General features: G+C 42.2%; 2 protein-coding genes across 6 annotated transcripts in view; one reads left to right on the forward strand and one right to left on the reverse strand.

Annotated features, from left to right (window-relative positions):
- Positions 1-11634, forward strand: part of plxnc1 (plexin C1) — a 36308-nt gene extending 24674 nt beyond the window's left edge. The window contains exons 22-31 of the mRNA XM_085251155.1: positions 301-469; positions 902-1002; positions 5489-5564; positions 5758-5792; positions 5920-6015; positions 8989-9152; positions 9236-9383; positions 9536-9676; positions 9758-9832; positions 11090-11634. Coding sequence (XP_085107281.1) covers positions 301-469; positions 902-1002; positions 5489-5564; positions 5758-5792; positions 5920-6015; positions 8989-9152; positions 9236-9383; positions 9536-9676; positions 9758-9832; positions 11090-11194 — 1110 coding nt within the window. The 3' untranslated portion in view covers positions 11195-11634. The remainder of the gene's footprint in view (positions 1-300; positions 470-901; positions 1003-5488; positions 5565-5757; positions 5793-5919; positions 6016-8988; positions 9153-9235; positions 9384-9535; positions 9677-9757; positions 9833-11089) is intronic.
- Positions 11391-21540, reverse strand: cep83 (centrosomal protein 83). 5 transcript variants are annotated; one of them, XM_085251160.1, is made up of 16 exons: positions 21359-21540; positions 20208-20414; positions 19874-20024; positions 19606-19698; positions 18666-18797; positions 18310-18561; positions 18087-18197; positions 17285-17399; positions 16898-17042; positions 15785-15934; positions 15422-15497; positions 15143-15300; positions 14570-14699; positions 13166-13269; positions 12506-12695; positions 11391-11849 (listed from the first exon to the last, which is right to left on the reverse strand). In XM_085251160.1, exons 2-16 carry the CDS (start codon positions 20405-20407, stop codon positions 11715-11717), a joined length of 2142 nt encoding a protein of 713 aa, XP_085107286.1. In that variant the 5' UTR covers positions 20408-20414; positions 21359-21540; the 3' UTR covers positions 11391-11714. The 5 variants fall into 5 exon arrangements, with proteins under 5 accessions (XP_085107286.1, XP_085107282.1, XP_085107285.1 ...); XM_085251156.1 differs by having other exon boundaries at positions 18066-18197; positions 21359-21537; XM_085251159.1 differs by lacking the exon at positions 21359-21540 and adding an exon at positions 21307-21325 and having other exon boundaries at positions 18066-18197.
- Positions 21541-22502: the final 962 nt, after the last annotated feature.

Consider the following 22502-nt stretch of genomic DNA (forward strand, 5'->3'; position numbering starts at 1 on the left):
TTAGCCCACTTTGTATCAACATCTCTTTGGAAATCATATAGAGGTTTGACTGAATAGCTATCAGTTGCAACACTTAGAATCAACTCCATATGGGCATCAGTTTAGCTCATTGGTTTGAAATGGCAACTATACAAAGTTCAATGGGTTCTAGTCGAACCTAGGGCCCTTTACTGTGTGTTTGCCCTTTGCCTGTCTCACTTTCCTGTTAAATTCCCACCTTTCCATTTATTAAATGGTGAAATATTGCTGGTAATCTGGCAATACAGAAATGCTAACGATTACTATTTTTTCTGCTTACAGAAGCTCAAAGTGCTGTTTGCTGTGGGCACTGACGGGGAGGTGAGTGAGCCTCTGGAGGTCATCGTCCTCGACTGTGATACAGTGGAGCAGGTCAAAGAGAAAATTCTGTCCAGCTTCAAGGCCAAGTTTGGTTTCCCCTACAACATTCCCCTGAGGGATGTCTGCATAGGTAGGTATCAGATCCTGCAAGAAGTGATAATAGCATGTCTTTAGCATGTCTTAAGTGATAAGTGATTTGCATCCACCAACCAGGTTTGAAGTGGTATAAAGAGGCAAGGAACAGATACACATACAGAGATTCCTTTATTTACTGAATCTTTTTTACTTGCCCTGTATATTTGTTACGTACATTAAAAATCTGCATATTATGTCCAAATTTAGGGCTTAAGAGCTGCAGACAAAGCGGAGAAGCTGCTGACAAAAAGCTATAGAATAAATGTAGCTTACATCTTAAGCATGTTGCACTGTTGAAGATGGTTTGACCTTTTGTTTTTATGCTTTTGCATCAAAATGAACAGTTAGATTATAATATTTACTGCTTATGTTGTCACTGTTCCTTGTTTTACAAACTATCAACACCTTCTGTTACTATTCCCACCAGAGTATGAGAAGAATGGATTATTCCTTCCTCTTGAGGAAGTTGATGCAAGCTCAATGGTTATTGGGGAGGTGACAATGCTCAACACACTCAAACACTACAAGGTGAGGAAATATTATGTATCTCTATCTATCTACCTACCTACCTACCTACCTACCTATCTGTGAAGCATGACCCTGATGGTAAGTGCGTATGTCGGATGTGCCACGCAATGCTCAATTTGTGGGAACAAGTGCAGTTAGCTTGTTAACGTGTTGACGCTGTCCAGCCCCACGCACGGGGCGATCCGCAGTAAATTCTTAACGGAGATTTGCCGCGTTATGGCGTTAATGTCATTTTAACAAGATTAACGCTGACAGCACTAGTGGGAACACAACGCCCGAAAAAAGTTTGCCTTGTAATTGGAAGGTTGCCGGTTTGAGCCCCGGCTCCAACAGTCTCGGTCGTTGTGTCCTTGGGCAAGACACTTCACCCGCTGCCTACTGGTGGTGGTCAGAGGGCCCGGTGGCGCCAGTGTCCGGCAGCCTCGCCTCTGTCAGTGCGCCCCAGGGTGGCTGTGGCTACAATGTAGCTGCCATCACCAGTGTGTGAATGTGTGTGTGAATGGGTGGATGACTGGATATGTAAAGCGCTTTGGGGTCCTTAGGGACTAGTAAAGCGCTATATAAATACAGGCCATTTACAACGAATATGACTGCACATTTACTCCAACATCATCCTAGTGCAAAGACAAGTGGAAGCAGACAAAAACAACTAGCACGCATGCTACAAACTTTACCAGAGTCAGCCTTTAGCACATGATTCTCCTTACGGGGACCTGATATGTTTAATATGCTGCTGAGAATATAGCCCAGAAGAAGCGTATAGTATAGCTTTTATTTTGGAAAGAGCCATTTCTCTGTAAAAACCTCTATTTTCCAAAGATGAGTGATTTCTCGATCAGATAGATTAATTTTTTTATTTTGTTGTTTCAGCAACATTACATTTAAAAACTGTACTTTTGAGTTAAAATATATATTTATCATTTTAATAAATGATAAATTAAAAAGGCATGAACATTTTTTGTATCGAAAAAATATCGAACCGTGACACCAAAGTATCGAACCGAACCGTGAATTTTGTGTATCGTTGCACCCCATATATATTTATATATTGTCTATATGTCAGGTTGGGTCTTAGACTCAACCTCTCTGGGTACGTCTCAGGCCCTCTAAAGTACAGAGGCCTATCTCCCCTCACCACACTCCCTGCCGGTGGCTGATGCCCTCAGACGTTGGTGTGTTGGTGGTCCTTGTCGTCTGGGGCTGGGCGCTCATGTATGTACCGGCTCACTCCTGGTGGCCGATTGGCGGGGCCGGGCGCCTGTGGCCCGGCTGGGCTCCTTCCGGGGGGTGGGATGCCCTCAGGCCTCTGGGCCTGAAGCTCGGTCTTCTCTGGCACAACTGGCTGCCGGCAGAGCCCGCGGGCACGCCACTGCAACCCCCTCTGGCCTCTGCTCCGTAGCTGCTGGGTGACCTCTCGTTTGGGGCTCTACTCAGCTCTTCCCAGGAGGGTGGCACGGTTCCCCCCCTTTTGGTGGTCTCCTCGGGTCCTTGTACTCTGGGGCCTCTGGATATCTGGGGCCTGGATCTCCTCCATACCTGCTTCATACCCTGGTGGACGGGGCTATGGCTCCCCACACTCCCTAGCAGATCGTTACATGGAGAAACCTTTGGAATGCAAGCATGCTGATCCACACAGGTATGCACACAGGTGTACACACGGGTGTTCACAGACGCGGACTACACCTTTCTTGGCTGCTGCCTCAAAGCACATTGTGCGCTGTCAATCTTGCGTGCTGCACAATATCGTTTAATATTTAGTATCTACTGTTATCTACTGCTAGCTAGTTTATTGTGATGGTGCTGTTTTTTATTATGTTTCTCTTTGTTGTTTGCTTTCTCTTCTGTTTTTTTTCTCCATACAGGTGATCCAGGTGTTTTGTTTGTTTTTCTTTCTTCCCCCTTTCTCACCGTCTCTTCTCCCCTTTGGTTTTCTTTCTCTCCCTCTCTTTCTTTCATTCTTTCTCCCTGTCCTATCCCCCAGTCATGTCTGTCCTGTTTGTAGCAACCGAAAATAAAATCAATTCATAATTATAATAAAGGTCAATCAAATGGACCAATATGGCAAGGCCATGATGATCCACTTGGTAAAATAAATCCGCTTGGCATCTTTCTTGGCCTTAAGACAACAATTCTGATGGCTAAAGATCCAAACGGGACACAAAAAAAAGAAAAAAAAAAAAAAAGAAAATAAGTAATCAGTCTTGGTATCCGGGAGGGGCTCAGAGTAGAGCAGCTGCTCCTCCGCATCGAAAGGAGCCAGCTGAGGTGGTTCGGGCATCTGACAAGGATGCCTCCTGGGCGCCTCCTGAGTGAGGCGTTCCGGGCATGTCCCACCGGGATGAGGCCCCGGGGCAGACCCAGGACACGCTGGAGAGATTATATGTCTCGGCTGGCCTGGGAACGCCTTGGTGTTCCCCCGGATAAGCTAGAGGAGGTGGCTGGGGAGAGGGAGGTCTGGGCTTCTCTGCTTAGGCTGCTGCCCCCGCGACCCGGCCCCGGATAAAGCGGAAGAGGATGGATGGAATAAGTGATCAGTAAAGTAACGGGATTACTTTTGGGGAGAAGTAATCAGTAATTAGTTACTAATTACTTTTTTCAAGTAACTTAACCAACCCTGACTTTTGGGTTGCTTTGGCTGTACGTTTTGGGTCATTGTCCATCTGTATTATGAAACACCCTCAATATGACTGCTTTTAGCTGGATTTGAGCAGACAGTATGTCACTGAACACCTCAGAATTCATTCAGCTGCTTCTGTCCTGCGTCAGATCATCAATAAACACAGGTGTCCCAGTCCCACTGGCAGCCATGCACACTCAAACCATCCCACTGCCCCCGCCATGTTTTACAGATGATGTGGTATGCTTGAATCATGAGCTGTTCCACGCCTTCTCCATACATTTTCTTGCTATGATTCTGGTTGAGGTTGATCTTGGTTTCATCTGTCTAAAGAATGTTTTTCCAGACCTGTGCTGGCTTTTTTAGATGTTTGTTTTTTGTTGTTTTTTTAGCAAAGTCCAATTTATTCTTTCTCTTCTTGAGGCTTATGAGTGCCTTGCACCTTGCAGTGAACCATCTGTATTTACTTTCATTTTAAAGATGGCTTGTGTCACCTGCATCTAGAGCTCCTTTGACCACACGTTGTCTGTTCACAACAAAATCTTCCAAATGCAAACACCACTCCTCAAATCAACTCCAGTCCTTTTATCTGCTTAATTTATAATGACACGATGAAGGAATTGCCCACATCTGCCCACGAAATAGGCTTTGAATCATTTGTCCAATTACTTTTGATCCTTTTAAAAAGAGGGTGGCATGTGTTAATTAGCTGAAACTCCTAAACTCTTCATCCAATTTGAAAGTGGACCCTCAAATCAAATCAGAGAGTCTGCACATGATGTCGATGTCCATTATATAACTATAGTATAATAATTATTCCAATTATAATTGGAATAATTATTATAATATAATTATATAATAATAATAATATTAATAATATAATGTCATATTATATAATTATAACTATCATTGCAATATATTTCATATTTGGACATAATTTTCAACATGATCCAGGAAGTGGCTATAGGGCTGCACACACTGGTACTGAAAACTCATCACAGGTGCAGTTTGTTTGTTTGTTTGTTTGTTTGTTTTTTTTTGGGGGGGGGGGGGGGTTAGATGACAGATTTCAGTGCCACTGCTTCTGTGCTGAAACCTGGCACTCTCTTGTTTTGAGTCTTTATCCCAAATTTACTAACCTTCCATTTACATTTGCTGTTAAGTTGGACTTTTATTTTGACAACACCAGAAAAGACGAGCTTAATTTGAGCCAAGAGAGGCAGAGAAACAAAGGAAATGGGAAATTCTATCTCACTTTCTCATTACAGCTAATAAGATCAGTAGAGGGGTTTTTTTTAACATAAAGGGAAGAAGTCTAGCAGAGGAAGAGTGGTTTTTGATGGTTTCATAATGTTTTTAATGGATCATGGAGTCTGTTTGTGTGACGTCTCTATCAATTATCAGTACCATCACTGTGTGGAAAGAGAGATTGATGCAGAAGCTGGATTTGGAGTCTGGTGCTGGACAATTTACAAAGCAATAATACAACTTAAATAACTCTCTCACACATATAATGAAGAAAGAAAGAAAGAAAGAAAGAAAGAAAGAAAGAAACAATTTTCAAGTGTGGGGTAACAAGCAACCAGTACAGACCCAGATATCTGGTGGGTGGTTGTGGTTTTGCACGCAGGTAATGAAGAAAATAAAAACTGAAAACACATTAAACACAGATTCTATGACCTCTGCAGGGCAGTTTTAGAAATCCCATTTTGTTTATATAATGCAAAACAATCTTGTAAAGATCATTTATATTGTGGGGTAAAGACCCCAAAATATACAAAATGCAAGGCTTCTTATTCCATAGCAGTTGTTCCATTTAAATTTTAGAAAAAGTACTGTATAAAAATGAACCAGTTTGTCTTCCTGTAGGCTAATGATGGCGGGACAATCAAAGTGCTCTCTAAGAAAACTCATCCTCCTCTGAGCCCACAAGGAAGTGTGAAAGGTAAGAAATACTGAATGCATCAAACTAAAAATTCCACATATGTCTTCATATTTCAAACAAGAGCATTTAATTAAATCCATAAAATTTGTATGTATTAGTCATATGTATATATATATATATACACATATGACTAAATAAAATGACTAAATAATTGCTGTTGATCGCTCTCTGATATTTATATTTTCTCATCCAGATGACGAGAATTTCTCGGGAAAATACTTCCATTTGGTAAGAGACAACTTGTGTTATTTTTTGCAATACTGATTCATAAAAAATAATAATTTGGATCACTAATGCTTGGATTCAGATTATAGAACACATGTTGTCTAATCTGTCGGCTGGTGTCTTCATCCAGATCGATCCTGATGTAGATGAAGATCAAACAAAGAACCCAGAGAGGAAGAAGTTAAAGCTAAAGGAAGTACACCTCACCAAGCTGCTCTCTACCAAGGCAAGAGAAACTAGTTACAGCGCTACAGTATGCTTACACAAACAGCCACTAATACAGAACTGATACCAGAATCTCTCTCACAAGGTTACTCATAACCATGTGAGACATGGTTACATGGTTAACCTGGCTACTTTTAGTAACCTTCCCTTTTAACTGTCAGGAAAAATGGTTCTGATGAGAGAAGGTACACAAATGAAACACAAACTAAACAGGAGACTAGCAAAACTTGCTTGTGCCAAAACCAAACGTCCAAAGTCTCTAACTACCATGAGATGTGCAGATTTGAAGAACTCATTTAAAAAGCTTGAAAAAAAACAATTCCTTCTTCCTCTAGGACAGGGGTGTTCAACTCCAGGACTCAAAGGCCTAAATCCCTGCAGGTTTTAGATGTGTCCTTGATTCAACACAGCTGATTTAAATGGCTAAATTACCTTCTGAACATGTGTTGAAGTTCTCCAGAGGCCTGGTAATGAACTAATCATTTGATTCAGGTGTGCTGACCTAGGGTGAGATCTAAAACCTGCATGACACTGGCCTTTGAGGCCTGGGGTTGGACACCCCTGCTCTAGGAACTACCGACATACTCTCCCCACAGGCCAGGCATTGTCTTGTACCAGGAGGAACCCAGGACCCACTTCACCAGCATTGGTTGACAGTGACTCCAAGGATTTCTTCTCAGTACCTAATGGCAGTCAGGGTCCTGCTGGATAACCTGTAGAGGTCTCCATGTCCCTTATGGAAATACCACCCCAGGCCATCAATGACCCACAACCAAACTGGTCATACTGAACAATGTTACAGGCAGCATAACGTTCTTCACGGTTTCTCCAGATTCTCTCGTGTCTGTCAAATGTGCTCAGAGTGAACCTGCTCTCATCTGTGAAAAGCACAGGGTGCCAGTGGTGGTACTCTTTAGCAAATGGCACTCGGGCACTAGGGTGAGGAGTAGTGAGCACAGGGCCGACTAGAGGATATTAGGCCCTGAAGTCTGTTTGATTAGAACCTTCTATGGCCCTGTCCAGCTCTCCTAGAGTAACTGTCCGTCTCCAGGAATCTCCTCTAGCTAGACCTGGGGCTTAGAGTACGCTTGGGGAGTGTGATTGTGTGTATAGTGTCTCTTTGTGTCTGTCTCCACGTTGGGTGAGTGTTGAGTAATTGCATATGCTCTCGCATGAGGGTGGGAATGGATGCCTGTAAGTCTGTGTCTATATGTCAGGTTGGGTATCAGATGCCACCTCTCTAGGGACATCTCAGGCCCTCCAAGGTATGGAGGTCTATCTCCCCCACCACTTCCCCTGCCATTGGCAGACGCCCTCAGACATCGGTGCGTTGGTGGTTCTTTGTGTCTGGGGATGGGCACCCAGGTACACACCGGCTCACTCCTTGGTGGCTGCTTGTCGGGGCCTGGAGCCTGGGGCTCGCTCGGGCCACTTCGGGGGTGGGGTTCCCTCAGCCTCTCAGCCTGGGGCTCGGTCACTCTGGCACAGCTGGCTGCTGGCGGAGCTCACGGGCACGTCACTGCAACCCCCCCTGGCTTCTGCTCCGCGGCTGCTGAGTGACCCCTCATCTGGGACTCTCCTCAGCTCTTTCTGGGACAGTGGTGCGGCTGCCCCTCTGTTGGTCTTCCTTGGTCTCTTGTGTTCTGAGGGCCTCTGGATGTCTGGAGTTTTGATCTCCTGCTTCATGCCCTGGAGGACGGGGCTGTGGCCCCCCCACACCCTCTAGCAGATCATTACATGAAGGTACCTTTTAAAACAAGCGTGTCCATGCTCACAGGTGTACACATGGGTGCTCACACACACAAACTACACCCTTTTTGGCTCCTACCTCAAAGCACACTGTGCGCTGTCAATATTACGTGCTGCACAATAATGTTTAATATTTAGTATTTACTGTTATATTCCCATATATCATCGTGATGTTGTTTATTATGTTGCTCTTTTTTTTCTTCTGCTTGTTTTCTCTTTTTTCTTTTTTAACAGGTGATCCAGATGATTGATATTTGTATTTTTTGTCTGCTTATTTTGTTGGTTTTTGTTTTTTGCCCTTTATGCCCGTCCCTCTTCCCTGCAGTTTTTCTTTCCCTCCTTCTTTCTCCCCTTTCTTTTCCCCAGTCAAATCTGTCCCATATTTAGCAAGTGAAAATAAAACAAAATAAACAATAAAAGGTATATCAAATAGACCATTACGGTAAGGCTGGGATGGTCTATTTGGTAAAGTAAATCCGTTGGGCATCTTTCTTCGCTTTTAGACAATAATTCTGAAAGCAAAAGAGCCAAACGGGACAGGCAAAAACAAAAAAAACAAAAGAAAAAGTAATCTCCTCTACTTTCTTGAAACTGTGCTGGGAGCTGGGAGACACTGCAAACTTTCAGGCAATGGCACGTATTGATGTTCCATCCTGGAGGAGCTGGACTACCTGTGCAACCTCTGTAGGGTCCAGGTATCGCTTCATGGTGCCAGTAGTAACAGTGACACTAGCCAAAACTAGTGAAAAAACTAGGAAAGATGAAATGGGGGACATGCCAGTGGTCAGAGAGTACACTGTTTTAAAAAGTGTACCTTTGATCTTTTTTGCAAGCAGTGTATTTGGGAACCATACCCCAAAAAACAAAAAATAAAAAACAACAAAAAAAAAAACGAGATTAATACTGATAAAGGTTATTTACTCTCTCTGAAAATTCCCAGATAAGACCTGAATGATATGATTTTAAAATGTGTTCAGCGGGTTGATTACTGGCTGCAGCCAAATACCTGTCATAGTAAATATGCAGTCTTTCTAACAGAGAGCAGAATCGCCTCTTCTTGTCATTATACCCTCGGACACAGGTCTCCTGACTCTAGGAGGAACTTTATCAAATTGGTTTTCTATCTTAAAATGTAGTAAAACTAACTGAGATGAATGAACAGAAACCAGCTCATTGCATGCTGCTTGTGAAGAAGCTGAGAATGACACTACATTCTCTCTCTTAGGTGGCAGTGCATTCATTTGTGGAGAAACTCTTCAGGTCCATCTGGGGCCTGACACTCAGCAGATCTCCGTTCGCTGTCAAGTACTTCTTTGACTTCTTGGACACTCAGGCGGAAAACATGAAGATCACTGACCCAGATGTCCTGCACATCTGGAAGACCAACAGGTACACGAAATATAAACATCAAAGAGCACTGGCCATAAGCAAATGTCTTAAGATGTTTCATGTTCTCATGTCCTTATCACCAGTTTGCCGCTGCGCTTCTGGATCAACATTCTGAAAAACCCTCAGTTTGTTTTTGACATGGAGAAGACGCCACATATGGACGGCTGCCTGTCCGTCATTGCTCAGGCCTTCATGGACTCCTTTTCTCTGAGTGAGATGCAGCTGGGGAAGGTAAGTACAGCACCGATCTTATCCCTAATTACTATTGCTAAACAAAAGGGTGGGTTTCATTTCGTTATGGAGAAAGCAGTCACACATCTGCAGTTTATTATTTGAGTTTTGCATCTTGCCACATATAATGCTTGATTTTTGCTCCATTTCAGTACGCGCCTACCAACAAGCTCCTCTATGCCAAAGACATTCCCAAGTTTAAACAGGAAGTGAAGATGTACTACAAACAGATAAGAGACCAGTCACCAGTCACGCCCGCAGAATTCAAGGATTTCCTGCACGAAGAGTCAAAGGTGAATCCATTTAGCGCTGATGCAGGAAAATCAAGGGTTTTGGAAATCCCAGCAGTGAACTAAAAGCTGTTTTCTTTTCAGAAACACGAAAATGAATTCAATGAAGCAGCAGCGCTCAAAGAACTCTACAAATTCATAGAGCGATACTTCACAGAGGTCAGTTCTTTTCTTTTCCATCTCTAAAACAGCTTCAACTGCCAGTTTTATGAGGTGAACAGATTAAGAGTAACACATTTCAGTTTGGCCTTGGTTGAGAAGTCTATGTCCTTCAAAAAGAAAACAACAGACATGAACCACACTTAATTTCGAGGAAACACAACCCAGATGAGTGCTCGGTGGATACAAATCACTAGACCGGAGTCAACAAATCAGTGGTACATACAGACAGATGAGAAAACCCAAACTCTTCTCACATTTATAAAGAATAGAAGGAGGAGAGGAGATTATGATATTCATTGGTCAGAAAAATGAAGGGAACACTCGGTTATCACTATATAACCCAGTTAAACTCCAGCGATATAAACAACTGTATATCTATTTTACCAGCTTTCGTGTAAATGAAAGTGAGGTGTACTTGTGATGCAACCCGACCGCTAAAAAGGAAGAGTTTTCTAGGTGGTGGCCTCTGACCGTTTCTCTCTTCTTATCCCTCCTGACTGATTTTTCTCTAGTTCTGCTTTTTGCTTGTGTCACTATTGGTAGCTTCACAGCGTAGGTTTGCCATTTGCCCCATCAGTCAGAGGGGAACCAGTGGCCGTTCTGGTGTTCTCTGGCAAATGTCAATCAAACTGCACAGAGCTAGATGGGAGCACAGTTCCCACTAAGGCTAGGGTCACACTACAGAAAACAGTGGTTACAACAAAAATTGGTCACGGCTTAAATTAAAAAATTAAAAAAATAAAAAAGGGGGGGGGGGGGGGGGGGGGATAAATGGCAATATGTTATCAAAATACTCTGATCACTGCAAAATGTTAGAAATAACTGAACCGGTCCTCCATAACTCACATCTTATTTGCTTTCCCTTGGACTAAGATGTTGACATTGGTGACTTCACTTGTGAAACCTTGTGACACACAAGGCTGCACCTGCAGAGGAAATGTGTTCAGGCCTGACTTTATCGGGTTATTTCCTGTTCTTGGGTGCAGAGCAGCACTTTTTAAAAACAGATTTCGTTTACTGTTAAAGCTTCAGGCCATTTTAAGAGACCTCAAAGCCTTCTTGAAAAAACATTCCAGAGGCACGGGACTAACAAGCTAAATTGTTCCTAATTTTGTGCCCTGAAATATTTTACAGTTAAAGGCTTATTAAGACAAGTTTTTTGTACACCAGCTTTTTATACTGAGGTTTAAATGACACTTTAAACACTGCATTTTCTAAGGTGTCTTTGTCCCCTTTCGTCTGGCTTTTTTACAGATCAAGCAGAAACTGGACGAGAACGGAGTCCCTGCTGAGCTGAAGGAGCAGCTACAACATGTAAAGCAATCATTTGATGGACTGAAAAGCTGCTCCTGGAGTTGAACCATCTGTCTTTTCTCTAATAGGAATAAGCTGTGAATATCAAGCAAGGGAGTGAACCTCACAGAGGATGTTTCGTTTACCGAAAGCTTTTTGTATCTGATGGACTTTCACTTTCTTCACCAGCGGAGTAATTGTTGTTAAAACTCATGAACCCAAATGCACAATGATTCCAGCCAAAGACATGTCAGGCACAAGGTTAATGTACAAATATTTTAATACAGTTCAAGTCTGTATCATCATTGTGCAACGTAGTCCGTAGTGTCATCTGTATGACTCCTCTGTATTTTTTCCCCCAACACAATGGCTTTATAACAAATGTAAACAAGTTTCTTATTACAAAATCCAGCCCTGAGGATATCATGTGAAAAAGTGCCAAGGTATCACATTTTAGACATATAAAATGTGGAATTCTTCCAATAAATGTTTTATTTTTATACAAACACAGTCCGCTTGATTTGAAAGCAGGATGTCATCTCAAACTGTGCTCGTACTTGAAGCCCCATGGGAAGTAGAAACAGTGTCAGAGTTCAGGCTGGGGTGTGGTGCTCCGATCTCTTTGTACCAGAGAGCCCAGTTCCTCCAACTGCTGCTGCTGGGCACTTTCCAGATTCTCCAGCCTCTGACGCAACAGAGAGAATTGAGAACCATGATCTTCCTGAGAGGAGAAAAGGATGCGGGGAGGCAAAGAAAGAGATGCAAGGAGAAGTTATAACATTATAGAGACTGCTAAATGAACTCTGCAACATAGAGTCAACTGAACACAGCTGAAGCGCCAACAATTCCGATCCTGTGTGATCGCAGAGTGCAAGCAGCAGTGTGTTTCAGGAGAACAAGCACTAGACTCTTCATTAGGTGCTCTGTCTGCAGTTTTAAAGTGAATCCTAAAATCCACCATGAGCCAGAAAAGCATAAAGTCGAGTTAATATGAGCGTTCTCATCACAATGTGTTAGTAGCCTGCCAGTGCACTCTCTATGGCCTGTCAGTGTAAATTGACATAGTGCTTTACTACTCTGACCACTCATTGCACTTTTCATCCAATCACATATATGTTCATCAACCCTTATATACCTATAGTGGACACGGACAACCTAACGAGCCACAGCTGCCTCAGAAAGAGCGGATAAACAGGCCATTATAATAATCCGTAGTACTGGGCAACAGTCTGAAGCCACAGCAACAGTTCCACAGGCTTTCTGAAGCTCTTTCAAACTTTCAAAGAAATGTTGGTTAAGCCGTTTAATACTGAGCTTTGAATCATTCAAGCAAAAAAAGGAATCTAACCAAAGAGATGAAGTGTACAAGACACTCACTGGGTTGTTACCAAACTGTCCCTCAGACCCGAGGAAGACGAAGGGGGCCTGTGAAGAGGTCAGGAACGCAGGGCCTGCACTGAAGGGGCCCTGACCGCCAAGCAGGAGGCGCCGAAACTCATTGTGACGCCTCTGCAGCTCCTTCAGCCGTTTGTTCACTTGAGCTTGCTCCTGTGAGAACAATAAACGCCTGCACACGAGAGAAAAGAGCATACTGACATCGAGCCCCCGTAAAGTCAGTGTGGCTTCATCATTCAAGGCCAAAAAGTAAAAAAATCCATATTGTGAGCCATTTCCTAATGAAACAGTAGAGTGCGGTGTCTCAAAAGTTGATTTGAACACATCATCTTGTACTAATAAGAAATCTGAAATGATTCTGTGTTCTTCTCCAAATTGGCAAACACTGAGCCATCCGACTTCAAACTCGGCAGATGCATTGCTGGCGAACTGAGCAAATGCGGTTTTGGCTAAAAGCTAAGTTGTCAAGTGACTCCTCTGGTGTTATACACTGGCTTTTTGTGTTTGTAGTTTTACTGAAAACTGCTCCTCCAATCTAATAGGGCCACTGTTACAGAAATCATCTTGTCAAAAATAAAAACAAAGCAACCCGAGTTACACTCTCCAGGCTGCACAGTTTTTAAAAAAGGCGATCACAATTACTTTTTAACTGCAGCAGCTTCCAGTTCCAGCTCCTCAATCTTGGCCTCCAGCAACTGGATTTTATCCTGCAGTCTCTTCTCTTTGTTCTCTGTCAGCGTTTTTCTCTAAACACACAAAGACACACAGACACAGATAGATTAGCTGCTTTCTCTGTTAAAACTCCTAACAATGTTAAAGTGCAAACAAACATTAAAAGGTCCTCAAGTCTTCTTGTGAACATGTGTGTTAAAAATGTTTATTTATGACTGAAAAACAGCACAAAGAAATGTCTGAAAAAAAACAAAAAAACCGTTAAAAGCATATGGACCTATGCACATGCAACCCCTGGAAATCACCAGGGGTTGCATGTGCATTAATGACAGATTTTTGTGTTTTTCCTTTTGTTTTAAAGAACACAGATACAAAAAAATGGAATAATGATTTTTTTTCTTTCCTAACTTCAGGCATATTTTTTCTATTGGATTAAGTTGGTCTGCCTGCATCAACAGAAGCTTTACAACTGTTCATGCATCAATACAACTTGTGCAGCAAACCTACTTCCTATCTGTTAAATGACAAAAACCCTCAGCAGTACATTTACTGCTGAGGTAATGACGCCCACATGGTTACTTATATAGCACATGAGTGGGGAAATGTGGTTTACAAGTTTCATCTGAATAACACTGGGGGAAAAAAAGTTTCATCGGCCTCACCTCCTTGGCTAACACAGATTCACTGCTTTCGTCCAGTCATCCATGAATTACATCACGTAATTCAGCTTTTTTTCTTTTTTAATCAGTTCTGTCACAAACATCAATTCCCTTTTTTTCACATTTGTTTTTCACTTCTTTTGTTGCATATTTTCTGTTTCCAAAAGGCACACTTCTTTCACTTTTCTGTTCTGATGCTTTGACATCTACCAGTTAACTAAAAGTTTTCCTTCCTTATAGTTTTGCTGACACATGCTCGAAATTTCAGACACAGCAGACTGAACAGCCAACCGATTACTTTCTTGCAGGAACTATATGAGCATTTTTCATGTTACGACAGACAGTTTTCTAGCTCGGCCCGTGCTTCCTTTAACACAGCCAGGTGCAGAAGCCTGTTAAAAACTGCAAACTCTGTTAGCTGTAGACTGTGTTGCTTATTCAGTTTTAGTACTGAAAATTAGAGGACAATTACATCAATTTGTGCTTCACTTGATAGGGGGAAAAAAATGGAGCATAAATTAATTTTTTTTTTAACTTTTTGAATAATTTATAAAGCCAGAATTTTCAGCTGATAAACAAAAGAAATGTGTCATATCTGTGATGTGTTGTCAGTCTCAAGATTAGGAAAAAGCTTGAATGATTATAATCCACATGTGGTGATTTTACTGTTTTTGCCAGGGTGTGCCGTAAAAGGCAGGGAATGAAGAAGCGGTACCTTCTTTTGAGCCACCGCTGCCCTCTGCAGTTTGTCTTTGACCTGAGAATATTTCTGCTGCAGCTCAGCCTCTCGCTCCTGCAGCTTGTGCTTCTCCTCCAACCACTCGATACGACGCTCCTCCACCAACCTGCGGAAGGAACAGACAGAAAGAGGATGTGAAAGGAGCAAAAAGCCACTAAATTCATGTTAAAATGTTTTGAGTGGTCACTCAGACTTGAAAAGTGCCATATGAGAGTGAGTACATGTTAAACAAGGGTTGTCAAACATAAGGTCTGGGAGCCACACTAAGCCCGCCAAAGACTCCCATTAGTCGTCTTAGTTCTTTCTTACAATTTGAGAGCAGATAGTCGCACTGTAAGACTTTTCTTTATCGTGTAGAAAAACTGAAATGTATTGTTGCATACATTATAACAAACTACCTCAGGGATCAAATGTGTAGTAAAGAATTCTTTACACTGACAGAACGGGGTGTTTCACTGGTCGGTCCTCTTCAAAGTGGGCTATATGTGGCCTACCATGTAAAATGAGCTTGACATCCCTGTGTTAGACTGGGCAACTGTGCGGGTGTACCTCTCTGCCTCGTGCTGGCTCCTCTCTGCCTGTGCCCGGGCTGTCCTCAGCTCCTCCCTCACTCTGTCCAGTGTTTCTCTCAGTCGTCGGTTCGTCTCCATCATGTCACTTTCAGAGTGAGACAGCGCCTCCATCTGCACACCAAGTTCCTGGTTTTGCTGTTGTGTCAAACAAACAGTAATTATTACTGCAGGCATAAAAACTACCACTGTTTGTTTTGGGTTTTTTTGTTTGTTTAGTGTCCAAATAAGACTTTATGGTTGGTTGGTTGTGTCTTACTTGATGCAAATCAGCAATTTCTGCTTTCTGCCTCTCCAGCTCCTCAAGCTGTGAGCTCTGCTGCTGTACCTTAGTCCTATGAGATAAAATAAAAAAGGTATCAGACAAAAACAACATTTAAAAAAAGCAAGAAAAAAGTCTCCAGGTTCTACGCCTGACACATATTTTAGTAGCTGACCACAAAATAGGAATAGAAAGTGAAAGATGATAAAAAGAAAATCAAGATCAATCATAGAAAGTTCAACATGTCACAACCCCAGTTCTACTTTTATGCAAGTTTCAGATATCATACAGCTACTCCTCATGCCCCAGTTTTGCCCTCTTACTAATGTAACTGTGGTTGTCTTGCAGCACAAACCTGACCTCAGGTTTTGCAGCTCTCTGCGTGCTGTCTCTTCACCCTGCTGGGTGCTGCGGAGTCGCTCCTCCCACTCCTCCTTCTGGGCTTGATCTGAGGCATCATGCAGCGCCCTCTGCTGTTCTAGTGCTGCAAGACGGTTCTCCAACTCTAACCTAGCAACATCAAATTGAAGAAAAGGGGTGAGATAGACTCTGTGCACCTTAGCATATGCTACTTTCGTTGGGGAAACTCCTGTATAGCGCCTTGTTTCCAGTGTGATATTCGCTCCTTGTTTGGTTTTCCAAAACAAGTCAACCAAATGGATGAATCAAGCGGCGATTTACATTTCACAACATGTCTTGGGCATTTACTGAATATATCTGTAGATGATGTACATCGACTTGTCGATATTTTCCCCCCGCGCCTCAGAGGAAAAGAGAGAAAAGATTAAAAGGTTATATTTCTCAGTATTTGTTTACTTGCAATTTTGAAGGTAAGTCACAACATAACCTTTGTTAACCAGCAATCATTCATTTATTTTTTTCTGTGGCTTTTTTTCACGGTTTGTTGACATGGTGTGTAGGTCTGTACTTGACTAGCTGATATATACACATAACGGGGGAAACCTTTGACTATTGTTCACCTGTAGTTTGAATGCTGAGCATTTGCTTGTTTAAATCATAAGAACTGTCACTACACAGAGATGTGCTTCTGTATGTGAACAATGTGTCTTCTGATTTTGTAATGCAGGCTCTGCTTGTGTTGAGTGATGTAAACAACCAATCAATCTACTCTCTTCAAACATCAAAATTGATCATTTGATTTTTTTTTATGACACAGCAATGGTGAGTGTTCCCACCTTCTGCTCTTTGTAACTTAACGTAATCTTTCCGTTTTCGTGTTTTGGACATGATTTTGGAGTCCATCTTCCCAGTAGCAATTGACCGCAAAATAAAGCTACCGGAAATGTACAACCCTACATCCGGCCTTAAAACAGGAAGTTAGCATTTTCTCGTGCACAGAGATCAACAAACAAGGAAGCTTCAATAACTGATGGTGTAACATTGTTAACAGGTGGTTTCAAACTGCAAGAATACATCCAAATCACACATCGGACATATGAAGGCGACTCTCACTTTTCCTCATGCAGGGCTGCCATCTTACGGAACTCTTCCTCTCGAGCAGACTGCACCCTTCTGACCATCTCCCTCTCCTTTTCCACCAAGACTTCCTTGTGTCGTTCAACCGCTGCATTTAGCACCTCCACGTCTGCCTGCAGACCTGAGACAGAGTTACTGGGTTTGAGGGTGATAAAGGCTTTCCAGTCTTAGAGAATGAGTAGATTTATTTTCCATCAGAGCTCTTCTTTATCTCAGGAAAAAGAAACTATCCATATGGTTTTCAGACATTTACAATACAAAGTCAGGTTAAAGTGGGGTATGAAGACAGTTTTCTTGCATATTTCTGGCATGCTCTTTTACGTGAGAGAGCTGGATGAATGTGAAAAGAGAAGAGACCCATACCATCAATCTGTCCCTGCAGGGTGTCTCTCTCTCTCTCCACCTCCCCTTTAGAACGTGAACACTCCAGTTTGACGCTGGCTATTTCCAGCTTATGCGAATGCCTCAGGCTTTCAATCTGATGCACAAAAAACATGTCAGATAGCCCTTTATTTCCCCCCCAAAAAAAACTTCTTAACACAAATGTAAATAGCGAGATATTACAACTGGGCTCATCAGGCACTCTTTTTGGCTGCAGTGGTTATTATTATATTTACATGCTTCCAGCTACCGTTTTTGCTCGATGACAGCTCGTACTTTTCGAGTCTCCTTTTTCTCCCTGCAGCACGGACTACACTGCCCATGAGGCTACATTCTTTAGGGCTACGCCTGTAACACTCTGCCTATTGCCTTCAAATTAAATAATTTTTCAAATAATTTTTTAAAATATTTCTTCAGGTCATTATGTAAGTAGGGGTGACATGGGCCGCGAGATTGAGACACAGACATTAGAGCCTCCTAATGCGTGTTTTGTTTGGGTTTCCACCGGCGTGAAATTACCAAAAATAGAGAGGGCATAGCCTTATATATAAAACAGGAAAAGACCACCATGTAATCCATTTTTTTTTAAATAAAGTAACTGTATTCTGAATACCACCCCTTTAAACAGTAATAAAGTAATTGTAACGGGATACAGTTACTCATATTTTGTATTTTAAATACGTAACGGCGCTACATGTATTCTGTTGCTCCCCAACACTGTCCATTGTCAGAGTTCAGGGTCAGAGACCAAAGAACAGTGTACCTGAGAGGTGAGAGAGCTGACCTCTCTCTCAGCTTTGTGCAGTCTCCCGGTGAGCTGGCTGTTCTGCTCATGGCACTGGTGAAGCTCGCTCTCCATACGCTCCAGCTGCAGACGCAACGACTGGCGCTCCGCCTGTCACATCAACCAATCAGATCCATCAGTTATGATGAACACAAATACTCCCAAAAAAGGAAATCTGATCACTCTGCAGCTATGTTTATTATAATGACATGAAATGAGCCACCTCCAGTGACTTCAGTGCAGCCTGAGACTCTGTCAGCTGTCTGATCTGGATGCGCTGGACATTCTCAGCCTGCTGACCCGAATTTTCCTTCTGGGCTCTAAGCTCGGCCACCTCTGCCTCCAACCCCTTCAGCCGTAGGTGGAGCTGAGCTTTCTCTCTCAGAAGGGCCTCTACTCGTTTCCCATCACGCAGCGCATCTGAACCTTGATACTGAGCCACCAGCTCCTCTCTGTCCTTCTCCAGACGGGAGACCTGATAGTACAATAATACAAGTTTAAAAACTTATTTATTTAGACGTGGGTGAGTCACAACAAATTAAAATCATGCCACCGCTCACTGCACACAAACCAGCCCACCTCCGCCTCATAGCGGATCTTCCTTTCCTCCAGCACACGAGCGTGTTCCTCTCTCTGATGGTCAAACTGGGACTTGAGAAATGTGTACTCATACCGCAGCTTGTTGTACTCAGACCTGTACTTCTCCGTCTCCTAGAAGAAAGAACATGGAAATTAGCTGCTCTTTCCTTTACTAGGGCTTTAAAGGACCTTTAAAACTCTTGTTGCTATGGACTTTATATGCACAGATTCAGTAGAAGTGTTAAATAGCCCAGCAATTTCATTTTTCACTATAACCCATTTATGGCCATTTAGTCACGTGCATTATCATCAACAAACTAAGAAAAATGATGTAAAAACAGTTCACATGAAATAGCATCTTGTTCCAGTACTTCCAATTATACTGATTCCCCCCCGAATGCAAAATCTCCCAAGTGAAGAACTACATTAGCATTCAGGGTTGTGGGTGGACATTGTGAAATAAAACAAAAATGTGATAATGTCATCATCAGGACTTAGGAAAAGAAAATCCCAATGCATTTACACCGGGCCGCTTAAAGCAACACTGGATGCTGTTGTTAAACTACAACATCCTGAATATGGACTACAAGCAGAGACATACTGCCTTGTGCAGTTTTAATGTCTTGCTTCATGCATGCTGTATATAAAGCCAACCCCAGTGTATGATTATGACTTTATTGCAGATGCTGGACTGGAAATGAAATGGCTGTTACTTTCAGTTTAGCTTGGATCATTTATTCATTTTTTACTAACGTGACGCTTTTGAGTGCCTTAACAGATATATTAATTATAATAATGGCAGCTGAGACCTTTGAATGACATTTTTCAAGCTATAAAATAAATATATTTTTATGCCTTTCTTGTTTTCTCTTCTGAACATCTGGGGATTTTGCAAAGTTGTTTCTCTTTCATTTGCAAAAAACTAATCAGAGTGCCTGACCTCCTCCAGCTTGTTGAATCGGTCTCTGACTGGAGCCTCCATCTCCTGCTGCACCTGAGCTCTGAGCAACTCCAGCCGCTGAGGGGTCATCACCTTTTAAACACATAAGCACACACACATTTTCATCCAGAAAGATTACGATGAGAAATAAATGTCACTTTATTTGGGTGTCTTTAATATTTAGGAATGTGCAAATCTTACAGGGAACAAAAGCAAGAACGTTAATCTTCACTATCTAAGACTTCCCCTGATCTTGGGGGTGGTGTACCTGCAGACGAAGCTCTTCCAGCTCCCTGGCTTTGTCCAGCAGCTCTCCACGCAGCTCGGCCAACAGCAGTTGCAGTTTCTCCTGCTCAGACTGTTTGTCACTCAGCAGGCGCTTCAGCTCAGCCTGTGCCCGTGTGTACTCATCCTGCAGGCTGCACAACGGACAAAGAAGAGAATAACCAAAATTTGCCCCTGACACATTTATTACAATCTTCTGTCCTCTCTAAAGTTTCCCCATTTTTAGCAGTGTTGGTAAGAAGATAGCATTTTTGTTTCCAAGTGATCCCTACACAGACATATAGTGTCATTAAGTATCAAATAAAATTTGTTTTCACCTGGTATGTTCCGCCTTTAATGTCTGGTAATTTTTCCTGTGGTTCTCACTCTTCATTCTCTCGTCGATCAGCATCTTCTGCAGCTCCATCTCTGCTCCCCCCAATCCAGTTGACAACCCCAGCATGGCTGCGGGCTTCCCCATCCCCGGTTCCAAGTTTGGCAGATGAGGAGCCGACTGACCAAGGGTGGAGGAGGTCATCTCACCTCTACAGGAAAGATCCCAAAACAAGAAGAGACAAAAATTAAATAAATAAATACATTTTTAAAAAGGTTGGGTAAACCAAGCAAAGGAACAGAGGTTTTCAAAAAATCTCTTCCTTTGTAATGGTAATAAAACTGCCTGCAGTGTAGTAAAGCCAGAGATGACTTGGTGGCTTTGTTGTCAGTTAGTAACCATGGTGGCTTTAAGAAGAACCTCCCCAGCTACTTATTAAAATCACAGCCTCTTAGCATTGAAAGCTCTGCATCTGTCTCAAGTGATTAGCTGGCTGCTGGCTCTGCTGCGGATACCAGGGGCCGTGATTGCCACTGCTACATCACTTCAGCCTCAAGCACCCCGACTAATCCTAAAATAATTTCAGACTATTGCCAGTTGGTCAGAAATTAAAGAAATGAAAATAGCAGAACCATGAACTCTGGTAGTTGGTGAAAGGTCTTCGAAATTAGCTCTGTACAAAACAGCTACAGCTAATATTACAAATTCTATTATTGAATTATATTTCAAAACATGTTCCCCTGACATTGTCCACCGTTTATTTTAAATATCGCGCCGCAAAACATGCTAACTAGCCGCCTAGCCGCTCCAGTGGGTCCGTTATCGGACACTTACTACTTCCGCCGTTTTCTTTTTATCTTCTGTGGAAAATACTGTGCTTCACTGCCCATGATTAACACTGGCATTCTAGCTACATTTCTAACGAAAACAGGCGTCACTGAAATCAATCTTACGCGGTTCTTTAAGCTGTTGTCTACAAGCTATCGTTGGTTGGCCATGTACCAATGGACAATGCTAGCTCTAACTTATTAACATGGGTAATAATAAGTAGACGTTCTTGCACATTTGTAGTTCTAGCGACGGAATAGAAACCCATAAAGTACCGTTACAGTATTTTCCCCAGATGTGAGAAGGTGGTTGCCGAACAGCACTTACCTCCCGAGTTTGAGACTTTTTTCTTACTTCCTTATTAGCTATTTGTTTTGCTAGCTGGCTAATCTGTAAACTACAAACTGTGGGGTCATGGGTAGTGTTTTCCAACGTATTTCTCGCGAGATTGAGTCCAACTTGCGCGACACTTCTTTCTAAAGGAATTATCATTAATCATGTTCCCTACCGTCTATTTACCGACATAAGCAAACATATTAAACATAGCATCGGAAATCTCTGCCTTTTAATGTATCCGTCTTTTATATACATTCTGAGGCACCAATATATATCTGTATTTTAATTTTATATTTAGAAACAAAGCTGGTGATAAAGGAGAAGCAGACGGGATACAACTCGTCAGCAGAAACCAGCAGCTTCAGGTTCATTATGAGTTCATTATGTTACTTCACAGTGATGGCTTGTTGCGTCCTTGTTTAAGCATTTGTCACAGTTTAGTGCAAAAGCTTTGAAACAAGCGTTCTTTTCCTGTCCAGCACGTCCAGCAGACAAAGGAACAGGACGAGAAACTAGCAAGAGATCAGAAGGAACACTCGCTTTTTGTTGTAAACAGTTATAAATAGTTGCAAATATATTAATAAACTTTCATTATTTAATTATTGAAAAACATCTACCTTTTGTGTGCTTTTTTTTCCTATATTGCCAAATGTATATAATGACAACTATTTATTTAGCTCTGTTTGCGGCATAGTTTTTTAAGTCTAGTTCCCAAATCGTTTAATAGTAAATTATTTTAATTTTCATTTGTATGTTTTATTGAGTGGTTTTATGTCTGTATTGGCAGTGAACATTTATTGTACTTTCTAAGTGGCTTCAAAATCCCTCGGTCAATCTGGGCGCGGTCAATCACTGCGACGCGCTGTTGTACTTATATTTTAAAAGATCAACTAAATAAACTTGTCTGATTTCACACGCACGTCTGCCGTTGCGAAAACTGTATATCTGACTCCAAAATCAGGGACAAAATGGCTGGAAAATGGATTTCAACCTTCCCCGGTTAAACTGGTACAGTGGGTGATACTTCAGTTCTTCCAACAAACAGCATTGCTCGGATCCTTCAGCGTCTTTGTCTAAATCTTTATCCCTGACCCTTTCAGAGAAAAACTCGAATTTCAAGGCGTCACGTCCTCAT

The sequence above is a fragment of the Mchenga conophoros genome, linkage group LG17 (assembly GCF_057382185.1).
Source record: "Mchenga conophoros isolate Kocher_MC1m ecotype Shallow Benthic linkage group LG17, M_conophoros_male_GT1.1, whole genome shotgun sequence".
Classification (NCBI taxonomy): domain Eukaryota; kingdom Metazoa; phylum Chordata; class Actinopteri; order Cichliformes; family Cichlidae; genus Mchenga; species Mchenga conophoros.